The sequence below is a fragment of the Trachinotus anak genome, unplaced genomic scaffold (assembly GCF_046630095.1).
Source record: "Trachinotus anak isolate AG129_WGS33_773 ecotype Australia unplaced genomic scaffold, CSIRO_AGI_Tana_v1 ptg000007l, whole genome shotgun sequence".
Taxonomy (NCBI): Eukaryota; Metazoa; Chordata; class Actinopteri; order Carangiformes; family Carangidae; genus Trachinotus; species Trachinotus anak.
The window spans coordinates 16084751-16103026 of NW_027273858.1; the positions used below are offsets into that span (position 1 = coordinate 16084751).

The 18276-nt window shown below is 44.2% G+C and overlaps 1 protein-coding gene across 2 annotated transcripts in view; it reads right to left on the minus strand.

Annotated features, from left to right (window-relative positions):
* Nucleotides 1-232: 232 nt before the first annotated feature.
* Nucleotides 233-18276, minus strand: part of mcu (mitochondrial calcium uniporter) — a 54084-nt gene continuing 36040 nt past the window's right edge. The window contains exons 3-9 of one of the 2 annotated variants that reach the window (XM_071480998.1): nt 8750-8813; nt 6756-6926; nt 6259-6363; nt 5907-6067; nt 5148-5351; nt 4329-4445; nt 233-4097 (exon numbers count right to left, since the gene is read on the minus strand). In XM_071480998.1, the coding sequence (XP_071337099.1) occupies nt 4017-4097; nt 4329-4445; nt 5148-5351; nt 5907-6067; nt 6259-6363; nt 6756-6926; nt 8750-8813 (903 nt within the window). In that variant the 3' untranslated portion in view covers nt 233-4016. The remainder of the gene's footprint in view (nt 4098-4328; nt 4446-5147; nt 5352-5906; nt 6068-6258; nt 6364-6755; nt 6927-8749; nt 8814-18276) is intronic. The other variant, XM_071480999.1, reaches the window with a different exon arrangement.

Below are 18276 nucleotides of genomic sequence, written 5' to 3' on the forward strand. Positions count from 1 at the left end.
CATAACCATGTGTTGTTCATGTACCTATTGTATACGCACGATTTATCCTGGCAGGTCTATCTCATAGGATGTCCTGTGCAGGGAGAGCTGGAGGCCAAGGAGAGGAGAGGATGTGGTCAAGACCTTGAAAAGCTGCTTCTTGTAAATATCTGTAATATGCCCATTAATCACCAAGTTGTCACTTGGACATAATAAAAATAAAAAATAAAAAAAATGCAACTGGACCACTGGCTCCAAAAACTGGATAAGGATTTTATTGATAATTGAATTACATTTCTCTTTTATACATATTTCATAAATGATACAGGATTTTACATTTTCTTTTTTGCCAACATTACAGCATCATATGTCAACAGAAGAAAAGAAAAAAAGAAAAAGACCAGAAAAATAAAAATAAAATAAGAGGTCAGAATGGAGTTCAAGATCATTTCAATCCTATATTCTGCTTCACTCTTTAGGCATTTTGAACATGTCTTATTTTAAGTGCACACAAACGAGATATTCAAAACATAACACACATTCAAAACATAGAATAATAATGCGACTTTAGAGAAAAAAGGGTGAGAGTGGATGAAAATGACAGGTGGGGGGTGGGGGGGAGGGGGTGGGAGGTGTTCCCCAATAAATTGACAGAGTGCGCCTGACACTTTTCCTTTGGACTCAGGACTTTCCTTTGGACTCAGGACTTTCCTTTGGATCCAGGACGATAGTAACTGAGGTCAAGAGGTCATAAAGCCTCTTTTATAGGTGCACCGAGGATGGAGGGTGTTTTTCCATTTGCTGGGGAGTATAAATGGTGGTTTATGGGAGTAAATAAGGTGAAGATGGGACTGGGGTTTGATGGGGTTTGAGCCGTTGGTTGGCTGGGATTAAGTCAGATTTGACAGGGCAGGTTGTAAAGGCGCAGCCCTGTCCACTGTCCTTTATAACTAGGAATCTCTACAAACAACGTTCTTAAATTATCTTTGCAGGTTGTTGTTTTTTTGTGTTTTTTTTTTTGATAAATCATCTTTTTTATTTTTACATAATTTCCCATGTAAACATACATTCATGCAACACCCTCTTTATAATAAAGTTTCCCTATATTTGATATATTTTGTTTTTAAAAAATAAAAGCGAGAGAGAAATAAAGGCAATAAACGGTGGATGGTGTGATAAAAAAAAGGAGGAGGTGATGATGGAGAGAAGTGTCATGTAGAAACAGCAGAGGGGAGGATTGGACTGCAGACAGAGGCCTCCACTCTCTCACCTCCCACAGTACATCTCCAAGGAAACGTCGTTGTCACTTTGTGTGTGTGTGTGTGTATGTTGGTGTGCAAGGAGAGGAAAAATGAATTTAAAGCTAATGACAGCTATGAAGGAGGATGACAGCGGGATTGATTTTTACCACTATTGACAGGCAGGGATTAGAGGCAAAGTATTCATGAATATGGTGAACTTTGCCCCCAGTGCCCTCACCACACGTCAACACATGGATTCATTAAAAACACACACACACACACACACACACACACACACACACACAGCAAGATTGATTTCCAATTTAAAATATTCAAATGTAACCCTCCTTGATATGAAGGTGTCATTCAGAGCTTACCTTACTTGATGGCCCGATCATTGCGGTTTACCAAACTGATATATCGTCTATGCCATTTAAATCATTAATCATCCAAAAGGCACCATTTCCCTTGGAGATAACGCACACACCAACACACACAGTAACAGATCAGACCAAATCCTGCTTTGAGATCTGCATGGCTAACTTCTGATTTGACATAAAATCATGCATTTTAATAAAAAATCTGCAGTTAAACACAAGGATCTCCTCAGTAGGTCTCAGCCAACTGTTCACACACGAGCAGGAGATGATCCTGAGTCTGGAGTCTGTGTGCAGGCACATCACGTCATTGTGCTTCCCCTCTACAGAGGTGATCTACAGCAGTTCAGAGCGAAAATATCTGCCTCTGAGGCCTTTTTGTTCGAGATATACATGGGAGTGGAGAGAGGGCCATCAATCCTCACCCTGAACAGAAAACCAAGTGAACCTGACAAAGGTTTATTCTAGACCATCCTAAAAAAAACATGGACAACATAAACATATGGCTTCTATAACCTTTGATTTAACTGATCAGGGGGATGAGACTTCAGCTAGATGTGGCAAAGAAAAGTGTCCAATTAAGTACAAAATTGCAATAATGCTCCTACACATTCACAAATTTCTACTGAGGGCATACCACAGCATGCAGTCTACCCTGCCTTGCCATCAAGGGAGCAGGGGGGCATTACAGCAACAGTGGGAGGAGAAAACTCTGGCTTTATTTCAAGCTTGAAAAAAGCCTCTGTGAGACAATGCCATGATGCTTTTTTAGGTGTTATCCTTTTGATATTTTGTCTATAAGCTCAGAGGAATATGTTGAATTGGAAAAAGGTAAAATATATGATACAGGGAGGAGTGAGGTTGGGGGGGGGGGTGTATTCAGATTCTGCTCCTCCTGTGAACTGTGGGTCGATGTCTTTAAAGCCATTCAATTCATCAGATATATTAACCTATAACCTGCCTGTAGGTTTGTCTGAGGCAACGGTCTCTGATCATTTCAACCCCTTCATTATATGAAGCATTAAGCAGCTGTATTAAGATCGAGCATGGCATTGCTCAAAAACAATCAATTCCAATTAAAGCCACTTTCAGCCTGATTTGGCTTCAACATTGTTTTTCCCCCCCTTTAGCGGCCATGCACAGGAGCCGTACATCCTACCTGGACGTAGCTGCTATCAAATATACTGTGTGTGTTTGTAATGAAAAGATATGAAGTAGCATACAGTATAATGCTCCACGTCTGTGCGCGTTAGCAGGGGTCGTTCAGGGCAGGAGATCTTCACAGGATGTAGATGAGTTTCTCATGGGATGATGTTTGTAAGAGAGCTCCTCCCCCCACTGAAAAAACTAGCCTCTGGTCATCTGTTTATTTGATTGTATACATATATATATTTATATTCTTTTCATAACAAATATACTATGGCTTTCAAAATAAAAAGTGCCAAAATATTTTTTTTGGAATAAAAGAACACACAGTGATGTTGTTGTCGGTAGTACTCTCATACTTGCGCAGACGAGGCCGCTACAGGGCGTCAACAGGAAGAGGAAACGAGGCGTCGTCATGCCTACATCCTGCGAGTCGAGACAAGCTCCTGACAAAGGTCACACTGGGAAGGACACCTGTCCGTCACCTGGAGGAGGCGTGGCCCAGGGAGGGAGAGGCAGCAGAGTTCAGCTACAGGAAGACGACGGTCTCCCTGATGGTGCAACTGCAGTCAGGACTTCCTTGTAAACTTTAACATGTGGGATAAAGAGTATCCCCGGAGCCTGCCCCAACCAAGAGTAGGTGTGTGTGTTGACAGTTTGACTGCACAAGGAAGCGGGACTGTACCACTGTGTCGACCCGCAGTGTGGCCAGGGTCGGTGTCCCAGAGTACCCTGAAAGTCCCATACACACACACACACACAGACTCAACAATGCCCCTCTGCATGTCCTCTGTCCTGGAGCGTCTAGAGGTGTGATAATTTCCATTTTCCCCCTGGAGTTTCCCTGCAGGCTGTCCCTCTGGAGATTTGAGGCATATCCATAGAGCCCAGTTGTATTCCTTCATCATCATCATCATTATCATCGTCCTTTTCATCATCCTCACCAACCTTCGGCTGTAGTTTTTCAGTTCCTGGTATTCTCACCATCCTTCTTCGTCTTTAAGCAGTTTTCATTTGCAATTCCAACTGGAGTTTTCATTTAGGAAAGTAAAAAGAAAAAAAGGAAAAAACAAAAACAAAACAAAACAAAACAAAAAACCTAACTCCCACAGTCAAGAAAGGGATGGGATTATTGGGTGTGGGAGGGGAGGGGCATGGGGGGGGTCTGAGAAATAGCTGGGGGTAAAAGGGGAGGGAGAAGGGTGTTGGACGACAGGAGGGTAGAGGGAAAGGGGCTTGTAGGAGCTGAGAGAGGAGGGAGTCACTCTTTCCATCAATTTTCACTGGCGGTGAGCTGCTGAACTGGGAGCTGGAGCTGGAGCGGGTCCCGAAGACGCTTCAGATCCAACTCCACCTGGAAAGGGTGGATGGGGAGAGAGAGAGGGAGGGTGGAGTGAGAAAACATAAGACAAAAGTGTGTGTGTGTGTGTGTGTGTGTGTGTGTGTGTGTGTGTTGGGAATGGTTTGAAAGTAGGTCTAGGCACAGCCGTTACAAATCCAAGTACTGAAGTGTAAAATGTGCGAATCCCCCGTGTGACTTCAGTGCTCATTTTACAATCACAAAACATCCAGCTTTCGGCTGTACCTCAGCGATATCATCCTTCAGCTTGTTGTACTTCTCAATGTCGAAGCGTGTCCTTTTCACCCCCTTGTGGAAGAACAGCAGATACTGTCTGTCTCTGGCGTCGGGGTAAATGTATTCCTGCAGGTTATAGAGGGACACGGACAGAGCACAAGTTTATCAGACAGCCTAGTCCTTGGCTGACGACATATTAAACATCAAATGTTAATTCATGGATGCTGAATTCAATTTCGAAGGGTGTCGCAAGTTCAGGCTTTTGAGCAGATAAAAATATTTCTATTTAATGCAGGATGTTGCAAAGAGAGGATAACTGTTAGATATCATTCCTGTAATGCTTTGTTCTCTGGGTGCTAAAATAGTTTCTGCATAATTTTGGTGTCAGAATCAGTATGCTGTAAATTTATTACTAAGATTAATCCGATTATAACTTTTATAATTACTTGTCTAATCCTCTGGTCGGAATAATATCAGAAAATAGTTCAATAATGTACATCAGAATTTCCCAAAGTCAAAGGTGACTTCTTCCAAAGATTTTTTTTTTTGCCTGACAGACAGAAAAACAAAAGAAGAAAAGAAATCAAATTTAAGAAGCTGGAATCAGAGAATGTTTGGGGCTTTTATTTTGATTTAAATGGTTATTGGCTTGTCAAGGTTTTTGTTTTCTGTCAGTTTGTCTAATTGTTTATTCCACTAATCGTTAGCACAAACAGCAGCAGAAGATGCTTTTTACACTCAGACTTTACCACCAACATGAAGACATTAATAACACATGTATCATACGCTGAGATGTGTATGATTTCACTGTGTTTTGCTGCGGCCTACCTGGCGTGTAAGCACGAAATAGGCGTACATGGCCATGGCTGTGCCATAAGTGATGAAGTAGGTGACGGGCTCCATGATATCCCAGGAGTACTCCCACCAGGTGAGCCGGGCCAGGATGCCGAACTGGGTGGCCATATACGCCATGCCGCCCCACAGCACCCAGGTGGTACGCCGCTCTGCCTTCTTACTCAACTCCTCCCTCACCTGTGCAGACGTGAGGAAGAAAGCACAGTCAGCCAAATCGAAAAGAGCAAAAGAAGCTTATTTGCATTAAAAATCCAGGGCATCATGAATTTTCAGCACAAGACAAACTAACAACAGCTTTAGTAAGTCTTTCAGACCCTTGTTTCCAGATTAAGACTTAATTATCATGAGATCAACGGTTTTGTTGTGATCACAAACTGATTATCTCATTACAGAGATAACAAATTCATTGTTTTGCCGAGTTCCCAACTTGATGGCCCCTTAACATACCCCTGGTGGCTGGTCAGGCCTTTTTTAACCACAAATTTGTTGTGGCTCAATGGAAACAAATGCCTGATATGCTGAGATAATGATATTTTAAAATAATTATCTGCAGATAAGAGGATTATAAACAGGCCTACAAAATTCTCAGCAACAACAACTCCTCTTGGTTTTCATGGAAAAATGTGCAAAAGCATGCAAATGATTTCTTTTTTCAAGGTCACATGTTCTACTGTTGGCTCAGTCAGCAATGACCTTGTACAACCAACAACAGAAAAATGTCAGTGCAAAGACCTTCTCTAGGGGACGGAGTTGGGAGTTGAGGTCCTCCAGTCGTCCAATCAGCTCACGCTCTTTGCTAAGTTGGTGCTCCTCGATGCGCAGGGTGGTGTAGAGCTGCTGCACCAGAAACTTGACGTCATTCAGCCTTTCTGCCTCCTCGTGGGGCAGCAGCTCTGAGGCACACACACACACACACACACACACACACACACACACACACACACACAAATGCAAACAAATACAGGCTTTGATGTGACCCACTTGTTGGTAATAAAACAACTTCTTCCTCTTATTATTAATGAGTCTAACTGAGGGAAAGACTCATTAATAGCACAGGCTCTGGCTCTGCTGTGCCCGTCCTCACCTCTCCTCGGTGGCCGCACTACGTGTGTGGTGTCATTAATGACGAGCTTGAAATCATCCAGCAGCAGGATGTCTATGCCTGTGGAGGAGGCAACCCTCGCTCCATCTGGACAGAGAGACAAATGGGAAGCGAGGCAGTAAGAGAGATGGAGCACTGATGGGTAGCCACTTCAAACACCTGATAATCAGGCTTTGTTGCTGTCAGATTATTGTGAGAGGTAAAAGCACATGCACTTACACACTAAGAGAAAGATTTCAAGTACCAGTTGTTCGTGTATAATGAGCCCTCTGAGCAGAGAGAGGGCTGAAAAATCATTTCATGGCGCATGCAGTGGTATTAAATTCTGATGCAAAGCCACAGCTGCAGGAACACTTAACAGCCTCAAAATACAAGAACACTTGAAAGCATGTAAGGACACGTATACGTATAACCTGCTGGAGTAAATGGACATAGTGGCGGGGGTGTGTGTGTGTGTATTGTTGTGTTTGTGTGCATACCCATGGAGTAGATGGCTACCCGGTCGATGCCTCTGTCCTCTGCCTGGAGCTGTTGCAGGAAAACTCCCACACAGTCGCTGAGAGGCTTGAGGGTGAACTGACAGCGCTCTCGCCTGGACGGCAAACTGACTGAGATCACCGGCAGCCCGTTCTGATACACCACTGTCACCTCTGTGAGGGCGGTTGCAGGCGAGAAAATCAGAGTCAGACTAATGGCACAAAAGCAGAGAATGTAAAACTACACCCTAAGGTCCTGACTGAACCATGGAAATGAGCTTCCATGTACTCGGCTCCCTCTGATTGAAGTAACTGAGCATTTAATATGAACGCACAAGGAGCAGTTTATTGTTTAGTTAGTACTAGTTAGTCTTGGCATTTTCAGGATTTCCTGCTTTTGAACATAAACAGAATCATGAATTACTTACTCATACTGACATATCAACTGTCTGTTTGGAGCCTCTAACTGCTGTCTACAACAACATCACAAAACATTTTAGGCTCTGATATTCTGACGGTGTTACGCTAAATTGAAGCTAATTTGATGGCCCACAGAGAGGAGTGTGGTTTGAGACCCAGCAGGGGGCAGCACAGCAGCAGCTCCACCTGTCGGAGGAGCTTAACAATTGAACTGTCGGACTCAGAGAACTGAGGGTGGCGGCAGCCCTGAACTCAAACCCATCATAACAGCAACACTCTCTATTGTCTCACTATCAAACACTATAATCAACACTTAAGTTAGAACAAGTTATTCAAGTCAGTTAATTCTTCTGTGACTGATGTTTTCCGATCTCGTCGTTTCAAACACCACATATAGTAACTACAGCACGGCAGGTTAACACAGAAGCTAATTCAACAGTTAATATTAGATCCTATATGAATTCTATACCTGCTGACCGCTGCTTTGCCAACATAATCCCTCGTTAGGCTGAGTCTATACAGCATAATATTGCTAACCTCCTCCTCACAGAACAGTTATGTCGATTCATTGATGCCAACTGCTGATATTTCTTATAGCTTTGGAAAGGCTTAAAAAAACCTCCAAGGGATGCCTGTGCGGTGGGACTGACAATCAAAAAGACTTTGAGGTAGACATCACTATTTATTCATTCCCTGGAAGGTTTTGGGTTTTCATAGCAGCGAAAAAAGAAGGTGTACCAAGGACTAACAAGATGCACCCCCAACATTATTGTGAAGTTACAGGTCAGTAACCAAACTGGTTATAATGATCCCACGCAGCTTATGCCATTATCACGCTGAGTGGCCCCTAATGACGGAGCCATGAATCAACGCAGACACCTGCGAGTCCACAGAGGAGGGAGATCCAAGCTGCTGCCTTGTTGCTGCTGCTGCTGCACCCAACAACCTCTCCCTCCTGCTCAGGACCACTGCAGTGAATCAGCACATCTCTGCTTGGGCTCGCACCAAGAAGTGAAGGATCATCGGCGGCACGGGCAGCACAAGCCGGGCTCGTGTTTTTGACCATGTTCAAACACGGACACCTGCAGACATTTCATTTTGCGCCCACTTCTTCCTTCATTAGTGACAATTTGAAGCTTTGCCCCAAGTATCTGAGCTTGTCCTCCTCCTGCACCTGTTCCCTTTGTCCTCCTTCGTCCTGGCATCACAGGCACATTGCTGAAGACGTGAGGATCCTGTGGCTATCTCTGCTCCAAAGATACAGCTATTAAAGCTCGCTTTAAAATCAAATCAACTTGCTCAGTCTGCCTTTCTCTTCCACCCTCTGTTCACGCTCTCCTTCCCTCCTGCCTCTCACACAGACGAGCAGACGCTTCCCCAAGACAGATTCCATATTAACGACCACTAGCTTTTAACTCCGAATGAGCCTCTCCTGTCTGATCGATGCAGAATTCCTCCCCGGTGCAGAACTCATTTGTCTTGAACGGGGGCAGAGGCTGCATGTGGGGTTTTCTTTAAAAAGGGGAAACCCTTGATACAGCTCTTATGGTCAGAAATAAACTACTACGTATTCTTACCTTCTGGAGCAGCAGAGGAACACAACAGTCTCTGGCCATGCCATGAGGGGCCGCCCCTCCAAACCTGCACACAGGAAGAGAAAGGGCAACAACCTGGTTATTCCAGCGCTCTTTTATGAGCCAGTGTGTGACACTCAGCAACATGACACTGCCCTAATGTATGCCTCTCATTGTGTGTTTGTGAGACTGGCCACTTATTGCGTTCCGAAATGGCATCCTCTGTTCCAGTTTCTAGAAAATGTTACCATGTACAGACTGGAGCCACACCCAATCAGTCATAGAAATACTCTACAACAGGCTGACGCATAGACACACACACACACACACACACACACACACAAAGCCTCTCATATCCTATCTAAACACATCAGCATCCAGACACAGAAACCACCACTTGGAGGAAAACGCCACAGTGGGAGACACAGAAGAGAAGGCAGCCACATGCAGCTTGAATAACAACAGTGTGGTTCAGTATGAATTCCCTACTTGTGTCACAGACTAGTGGGAGGAGGGGAGGGCGACGAACGGAGGAGCAGAGCTTGGGGAAACCCTCATTTTTTTTCTGTTCAGGGAAGTAGGAGTGTTCATATGCTCTGCCCATGTTTCAAATTACAGAGCTCGTCCTGTTTTCTGGCGAGCGACGGGCTCTAAGATCTCCTCACACTTCCGCAGAGCCAACCCGGGTGAGGATGAGACATCAAGCAGGGGAAGAGCGCCAGGGGGCAAAAACACAACTTTTCCGATTAAAGTTTTAGTTGTGTGTGCACGCACAAACAAAATCTGTCTCTACTGCACCGCAAAAAAAAACACAAGAAAGAGCTCTGTTCCTCTGTTCCTCTGCCGACTGGTCCTAATATTTAATAAGTGGTGCCTGGAGCCATGCGATTTGTGCTGTGTATAAATCTCTTCACTGGGTATGCAGACACATTATGTTCTCCGACGAGTGCACAGCATCACCAGTGAATCATACGCACATTCGGTAACCCTTCGCTTTCTGGAGGCACGGGTCAGCTTTCACGCTGTCAACAGAGCTGGTACTCGGCATCCGGCAGGCCTCAGTCTGATGCGCTCGCCCTGTGTACAACTGCTGTAACATCAGATTTTTACGACACACACACACACTCGCTGACCTGCACTGAGCTGAATCACTACAGCGGAGATCCAAAGCTCTCACAGCTTCTCTTTTATGACTGGACCGACAGTTATGGACCGAAAAGATGTCTTAGTGGGGAGTGGGTGCTGTCAAGGCAACCAGATGCTCTCTGAAGCACTGAGCTAAGCACAAACACTGTGGATACCCATCTACCAATCAAAGCATTTCTATGCTGGACTTCAGAGAAGCAAGATCAAGCCTAGGCTGCTCGCACTACAGTCAGTGGTCTGAATGCTGAGGCCAGAGTTCATCATTACTCAGCAGGACAGATATCCTGCCCAACACTCATTTCTTTCCACTGTATGCCTCATGAGAGGGCCCAGTAACACAGCTCAAGAGTGGGGAATATAGTGGCTCATGTTTCATAGTAAGATTTTTCTCTTATGTACTTATCTTGTTTGTTTGTTTTGGCTTACACCGGTGAGGTTCACTGCAGCCGGTCATGGTCAAAAACTTGACAAGATCATAACTGACAGCTGTCTGAATTTAACTGCCTGTCATACTCCATGCTAATAAAACAAAAACCGAAAAAAAATGCTTTTTTTTTTTTTTGTGAGAGGACAGAACCAGCAGTGGGACAACCTGTAATCCCATCATCAACCTGACAAACACTGCAGACAATCATCTGCTGCTGATTAAATGTCTCAGCTGTCACTCGAGGAATTTGACTGCCGATCACATCTCCAAATCTAATCCCGCTTTCAGTTAGGCGGTCTGGCCCAGGCGCACCACTGCAGCCACGTGAAGAGATGATGTGGAAGGGCTGAATGTCTAGATTAACACAAACTGCGACAGTTAACCACCACCAAGACTTGTGACCCTGGAAATTGTTCATTGCTACATTAATTAGCAATGAGCCCCTTGTCAGCTCTGGATCTCTACTGCTGTCTCCATGTTTGTTCTCAGCTGATATATACAATGCAACACTGACTACCCACCATTAGAGGCTCAGCGAGGGTCCGCAGATGGAGTCCCCGCTGAGCGTTAGCTCTTTTGGTGTTGCCTACTTGTTAGAGAAAATAAAAACTTCTTGAAAACTCTTTTTCCTTTCATATTTTTCAACATCTGCAAATACAGGGGATGTTGAGGAACAAGAGACAGAGGTCTGTCATCATTTATGAAAAGTAACTGCGACCACTGCAGCACTGATGCAGGACTTCTCCAATGACTTCTGCTGTAAACTGAGCACCACCACAGGGATCACAGGGGGGTGTGCATGTGTGTGTCCACACATCAGGACTGTAAAGATCTTGTTTTGGCACCAGCTGGTCCAAGATGACTGAATGTTGCAGTAACCCCATAGTGAAATATGTATGTGCATGTGTGTGTGCGCGTCCTAAATGAGAATACCGATTACCGTCCCGTGGTACCAAGAAGAGCCCAAACAGTGATTAGGCTGCTGATCAGATGAGATGCTGAGGAAGGCGTTTTGGCTGGTCTAGAATAACTGCACAGTCTGCAGAGAGTGGTCCAGCACTGCTTTGCTCATTCATTAACTTCAGCAGCTTGAAGCCAGGAGCAAAGATTTCATCCAGATACCCACAACATCACCGGCACGGACACACACACACACACACACACACACACACACACACACACACACACACACACACACCCCAACACCCAGTGCACCTTCGCAAACATATGCAAATATGGCCCTGGCGTTTGTGTACATCCATCTGTGGAGTGGCATGTACGTGCGAATGTACCTCTGTGTGTTTGCAGGTGGCGGGTGTGTATGTGTGTGTGCGTCCAGCCGTCTGTTCACCAGCCTGTTTGTCAGCGGTAGTTGCAGAACGACTGAGCGAAGCCCCCCTCTGCCCCCCACCCCTCAGGCACACGGCCACTGAAACGCTGCCTGAAATATTTAACAGCGTAGCAGCAGTCAATAGCACAGCAACCTTGGAATCAATGTCATACGGCTAAGAGAGGGAGAAAAGGGAAGAAACGGGCATCGACGATGGCTGCGGAGATGGACAGATAAATTGGCGGAGAGACAGAGGTGTGGAGGGACGGAGGAGGAGGAAGGCGGCGAGGATAAATGGAGGAGCAGCAGGGGAGCGATAGAGATAAATGAAGGCTGGAGTAAAAGGGTGTGAGTCCCCAGTGCGCTTGCGTTTCTAACCATGTGCTGCATATACTGTACCCTGCTGCAGACAATCCCTCCCCACTGAAACGTGACTGGTGGCGTGTGTGTTTGTAGTGGAAAGAAAAAAAGAGAGAGAGAGAGGAGGAGAGGATGAAGGGAAACAGAGGGAAGAGCAGAGAGAGAAGGAGGGAGATATAAAAAGAAAGAGAAAGCCGTGAGAATGAGGGAAAGCAGAAGGAGGGAGGAGAGGAGCAGTAGAGAAGGGGCAGGAGAAGGGGAGTGGGGGGACGACTGCTGATCACTGCAGTAAAGGAATCCCTCGCCTAGAATGGGGGGTTGCCCCTCGACTTCACCCTCCCTCCCCCTCCCCTCCCTCCTCCACCTCTGTCTTACTCACACTGAATCCTGATGTGCTCGTTTTGATCTTCTCTTAATTCTCATCTGCACTGCGCTTTAATTTCCACTGCATTTTATCATACCCCCCTGTGTGCATGTGTGCATTTTCCTTCAATTAAAAAAAAACAAAAAAAAAAAACACTCCACAATTTAAAATCTCGCTCTCAGTGGAGTAAATGCACTTCCAGCAGGGGCCCAATAGATTATAGAGGATATACTGCGGGAGATGAAAATAAATTTGATGCACTAGAGAAAATATGAGGCTTCTTGGTGGCAGCTCTTCTCTGCTCTCACATAACGTAATAACTCGTGCACAAGATATGATACTGATCTGTAGTAAAGATTAATCATCCTAATACAGTACGACTGGAACTATCTCACACAGACATGCCAGGTTTCAGGAAAAAGGAAGAAAAGAAAAAAAACATCCTTCATTCATACAGTAAAGCCAGGGAAGGGAATCGACACACAACCTTTGAGAGTGAAGCTGCAGCAGCTCTGCCAGCTATCAATATCTCCCCTACGTGCAGCCGTTTCACTTTGCTGTGTTGAATTCCAGCAACATAATGACATTCTTGTTCTCATTTCAGGCCAGATTATGTATGTGGAGAAATTTGCAAGATTTATGAGCCTCCTCCTTTTTCCTCCAGCTCAACCACACAGATTCATAAAACTTGTTAGCACAGCTGCTTTGAGGGTGGATTAAAACTACTGCCACTGTTGTTCAGCCAAAGAAAATTAAAAATAAAGAAACTGAGTTGTTTTAGGAGATTTTTGCAAGTGTCAAAATGTATGAGGTCTTATGTTAATTTGAATTTTACCCACTGTGCATGAAGTACATCAGTGGTTCCCAACCTTCTTCATCAGAAGCACACACCCGCAGCCCTGTGAGAGGATCTTCATCAGCACCACCTGTGATCTTCACAATGTGCTGATTTACACTGATCTTATACTGGTTGTTACTTAAAACTCAATATAAAAGTGAATATATTGTTTTAGTGTTTTCATACATACAATATAAGCTGTGAGTGTTTGGGTGCTCAATCTATTGATCTATGTTTTTTAAAGTGAACCGTAATTTATATTTTTTTCAAATTAGTTGAGCTATTCCACCATTTTTCCACATGTATGGGCCATACAGGCTAAAAGCTGCTTCTTTTAGCTTTGTGGTTATGGCTGGATCTGATCTGAACACACAATGACACAGCAGTTTAAAAATCTCCTCTTCCTCAGAACACATCCTTTTATCTTCTGCACACCGCAGGGAAATTCAGGGTGCCAAGCATAAATTGCGTCTGCGTATGTGTGCGTGAGTGTGTGTGTGAGTGTGTGTGGGTGTGTGTTACAGACACCAGCACTGAGGAATAATGTCTCTGATATAATTCCCATTTCATGGTGCCCTTCTGAGGGAGTGGGAACCTTTGTCATTTATCTACACAATGACTGCATCCATCTAGGTGGTAATGTGCTGTCCTGGGCTGCGGCTGCTGACCGGATAGCGCCGGTAGTCCCACAAAGTCATTCATAAAATCCTTCACGGATAAACAAACTCATATACACCTCATGCATGTCAATAGAGGTGATACTATACACTCATTATAGGCATGACCGCACACATGCGGCTTAATTATCTTTTAATGTTACTACTTGTCATACTACTTGTCAGTTATGCTTAAAATCTTTCTTTTTTCCAATTCCTTTTACTGGCAGAACTCATAATGTGTGGCTAGATTTACAATCAAAGGAGCTGGGATCAATTCCTCAGTGGCTCAGTCTTTTGATAAAGGCTATAGGGTCAAGGAGAGGTGGGGTGCTCCATCAAGCTACCATGACAGACAAAGCAGAGAGGAGCATGTGGTCAGGGTGGGGTCAGCGGGAGGTCACTTTGTATAGAACGGCAGTATGGTGGGATATATGAATATGAAGCCATTCGAGAGGACCGGACAGTCAGGGGCCGGGGACCCAGTACCCAAGACCAAATGTATCAAGCGAGAGTCGAAGCGTAGCAGAGGGACGGACATGTTACCCATTATCCACCTACTAGTTATGACTGCCAGGGAGCTGGTGTAAACAAGACACTTAGTGCACTACATAACTTAGCCCATAAGAGCAGAGTTTAAAGCATATGCCCAACAATTAGCTGTGACATCCTGCTGACTCAACTTTGAGGCCTGTTTCCTTGTGGATTGTTGAAGTAGGTGACTGAGGTTTATGAGCTATAAAATTGGAAATACACTGCGACTTCTATCTCATCAACTAACTGCTGAAGGGGAATGTGTGTGGACAATGCTCTCATTCATTAACCCAGTAAAATGTCTGATCTTTGTTTTTTTCTATCCTTCTGTTTCTATCTTTATTACTCTGTAAAGCACATTAAGAGGCTGCTGACAGTGACAGTTTAAAAACTCTGTCTTGTTCTCATTCACAGCGAAGTGCAGTATTTTCTTTTTTTTCTCAAAGTATTTCCTGAAAGAAATCATTAAATATCAACTCAATTATATGAAAGCACCATTTTGTAGGATTTTTATGGTTTACTTCAGATATCAGCTTATTTTTTATTATCTCACAAACAAAGGAAGCAAACTGCACAGTCTGACATTTTCTAAAATATCTGTTTGGGTCGTTGTCTTGACAAATGAACGGGGGTTTTGAGTTTATGAATAACAGCTGAACACAAAATCTTAGCTGGGACACTCCTGACTCATCTCTGCCAAGACGTTAGAGGGGATACTCGGAAGTTTACTCTGCTGCCGAACGTGGTTTCTTGCCAGGAGCGGGTGGTGGTAATTGTAGTTTGACAGGACCTTTGGCCACAATGCGTTTACCATAGGTTATAATACGCCCTGTAAGCAGCGCTACATCTTCAGGGCAGATGGGAGGTTACAGTGACTCGGTATCAGAAAGTGACAAGTCGGGCCGGGGCTAGCTGGTTAGCACGCTAACTTCCATAAAAGAAAAGACGTGAGAGAGACAAGAGTTAACATTTGCGTTGCTTTCCACTGCTGGAGACACTTCTTGGTGAGTAAAGGAATGAAGTTTGATGCTTGAGTCACAACATTTCTTCTAGACCGGTAAGTATGAGATGTTTATTTTAAAGCTGGCTATGTAGCGATAGCAACACTTACAAATTGCTCCTTTAATAATTATTTATCATAACCAGTTAATCTTCACATTTTGTTTTGTTTTGTTTGCTTAACTGCTTCACAGTGTGAAATGTCAGTAAATGTTAATGTTAGTAAATGTCCATCATAATTTCCCAGAACAAGAACAAGAGCAAATTCTCACACTTGACCAGTTCAAACCAGAAAATGTTTGGCCTTTTGTCTTGATAAATGACGAGTAATTGATTATCAATTTGTTGTTGATTTATTTTCTGTTGACTGACAAATTGATTTATAGACTTAGATGCAATCTTTGGCCTGAATTTCCTCACACCGAGGGACAAGCATATTAAACAGGACCAAAAAAAAAAAAAACTTGCTGGCTCACATTTAAAGGGCATATTGTGTCAGTGCAGTATAGCTGATGGGTCCAGTTTTCTATCTCACTGCTGTGCTTCATGTCACCTCCTCTCTCTCTCTCTCTCTCTCTCTCTCTCTACTCCAGGGGCGAGGTCCTGTACACTCAGCCCCTTACAGCCCCCTCCTCCCCACTGCGGGGTTAACAAGTCGAAAAGCACAGCTGCAACCGTTCCAAAGCACTCACAATCCCCTGCACGCGCACACCAACACTCTCTGTCCTCTCATAACTACAGACAAAAGCACACATTCACCTAGATAAGGCGGGCCACTCAGCAATTGCTACAGAAGAAAGTGGATTTAAGTACAATGTGACAGTAATCACTCTGTCATTTCTTCTTCCTCAGAGCCGGCGAGCTTATGTAACCAAAGGAAATGCTGCTTTTTCTCTTGGCTGTGTTCCTCGCCTGGTAAAAGCCATTAACAGATATGAAATCTGCAGTAGCATTCTTGAACGCCACAGTATTAAGTAATCACCGTTCACACACTGAGAGGGAAGCCGTGACAAAGCACAGTGCACCCCACGAAAGCCCATACCAATCTGATCTCTCCACTGCAATGCAGAGTTGAAAACAACCTTCTCCCTGATTAGGCAATTTCAAACATCAAAACCCCACACCAGTTACAGCACGATATAAATAATTCCAGCTTAATCCGTCATTCCATTTCAATAAATTGCCTTTCATACTATGGACATGCTTTGATTAATTAATCCTGGCTCATGGCATACTTAATCCATGGGATAAGATCTCAGCTGTGAATGAATCCGTTTCTATGACACGTGGGCTACTTCAGAAGGGCCAGCTTGAGCCCTCATACCCACACCACCCTTAACCCCCCCCGCACCTCCTTGAAACCAGCAACACTGGAACCTGATGCATTATTAAACAGCAGTGCAGGCTTTCACGCCTTGGAGTTTAGACGACAGCCATCGCTCGGCCGTGGTGCTTCTCAGCTCCGCTCCTTGAAGGATTCAGTCTGGCTGAGGAGCAGCCCCTGCATTTTCTGACTTCCTTGAGATCAGGACGGTGCACAGTTTGAAAACGGTGTGCACAATGAAAATATATACCCTATGTGTGCATAGGTGCAGTCAGTCTGCAGGCACAGTAAGACCCTCTTTGATTTGCTCATACACCAGATGGCACTAGCTGCTTGTGTCAGGGTTAATTTCAGTGCAGGTCACGCAATACTCTGCCCCTCACCTGCTGTGGCAGATTGGAAGAAGGAACTTCTCTTTGCTTCTCCTTTTCTCTTCTTCACTTTAACCTCTGGCTTTAGCAGTTTCCCCCTTTCTCTTAAAAGTCAATGAGATCCTACTGACATTCATGGAAATACATCTAAGGAATGTATGCAAATCCAGCCTTGCACATGTACACTGCACAAGCACACACACTAGCCTATCTGATCCCACTGGTGGGCCTGATGTATGAAAAGATGGAGGCCTGGAGCTCCTTCACATCACACATATAACACACTGATCAATGCTGCTGAATAAGCGCTGTTCAGTTCTTATTATCCTCCCTTTCTTTCTCTTCCCACCACCAGCAGCACAGTGAAAGCCCTGCTGTCCATCTAGACTTCCCACCATTATAGTTATCCTCTTTGCAAGAGAGGAGAGCTACATTTTGCACCAATACTTCACACTGTTTTTGGATGCATTAATTATGGTGGAGGGCAAAGCGCTTGTTTTGAATTGAGAAATGAAGTACCTCCCATTCGTTCTGTCTCAGACAGCTCAGTGGTCCTCTGTGACCACTTGTCCCTGTTGAAGCTGCTTCAGGCAACAGAGGAACAGCAATATTCTCCCAAGGTTTAAAGTGAAATCGCAATGATTTCTCTAATGTGACATAAAATTGGTCCATTAAAGAGGCACAAAACACAACTTTTATGAAGGACTCCTTTGGCAAAAATGTTCCCTTCAGTATTCAAAGTTCGTGATCACTTTTATCAAAACCCACACTAAATAAAATATCGTGTTCAGAGCACATGCATTAGTACTAGGTCATCACCAATTTATCTTTCATCTGTGATGCTGAGGGGCACAAGATGCTCTACTTTCTCCCTTCCCTGCTTCGTCTCTTGCCTCGCTTCCGTAATCTGACCCCCAAGTTATGTTCAGGCAAAGAGCCAAGTACACAAACTTTGTACCTTGTAACTCATCTAACCGTGGTAAATGAACATATTTATTCTGTTTGCAAAACAAGTTTCAACATCTTGGGATGTCGCCCTTAGATTAAATAAAAAAAACAAAAAAATTTAAAAACGGTTAAACGATTTGATAAGTAATCAATAGATTAATCTAAAATGAAAAACACACATCCTTCCCAGCTCACTTTACAAACAGAGTCAGCAGAGTTCACCTTCCAATTAA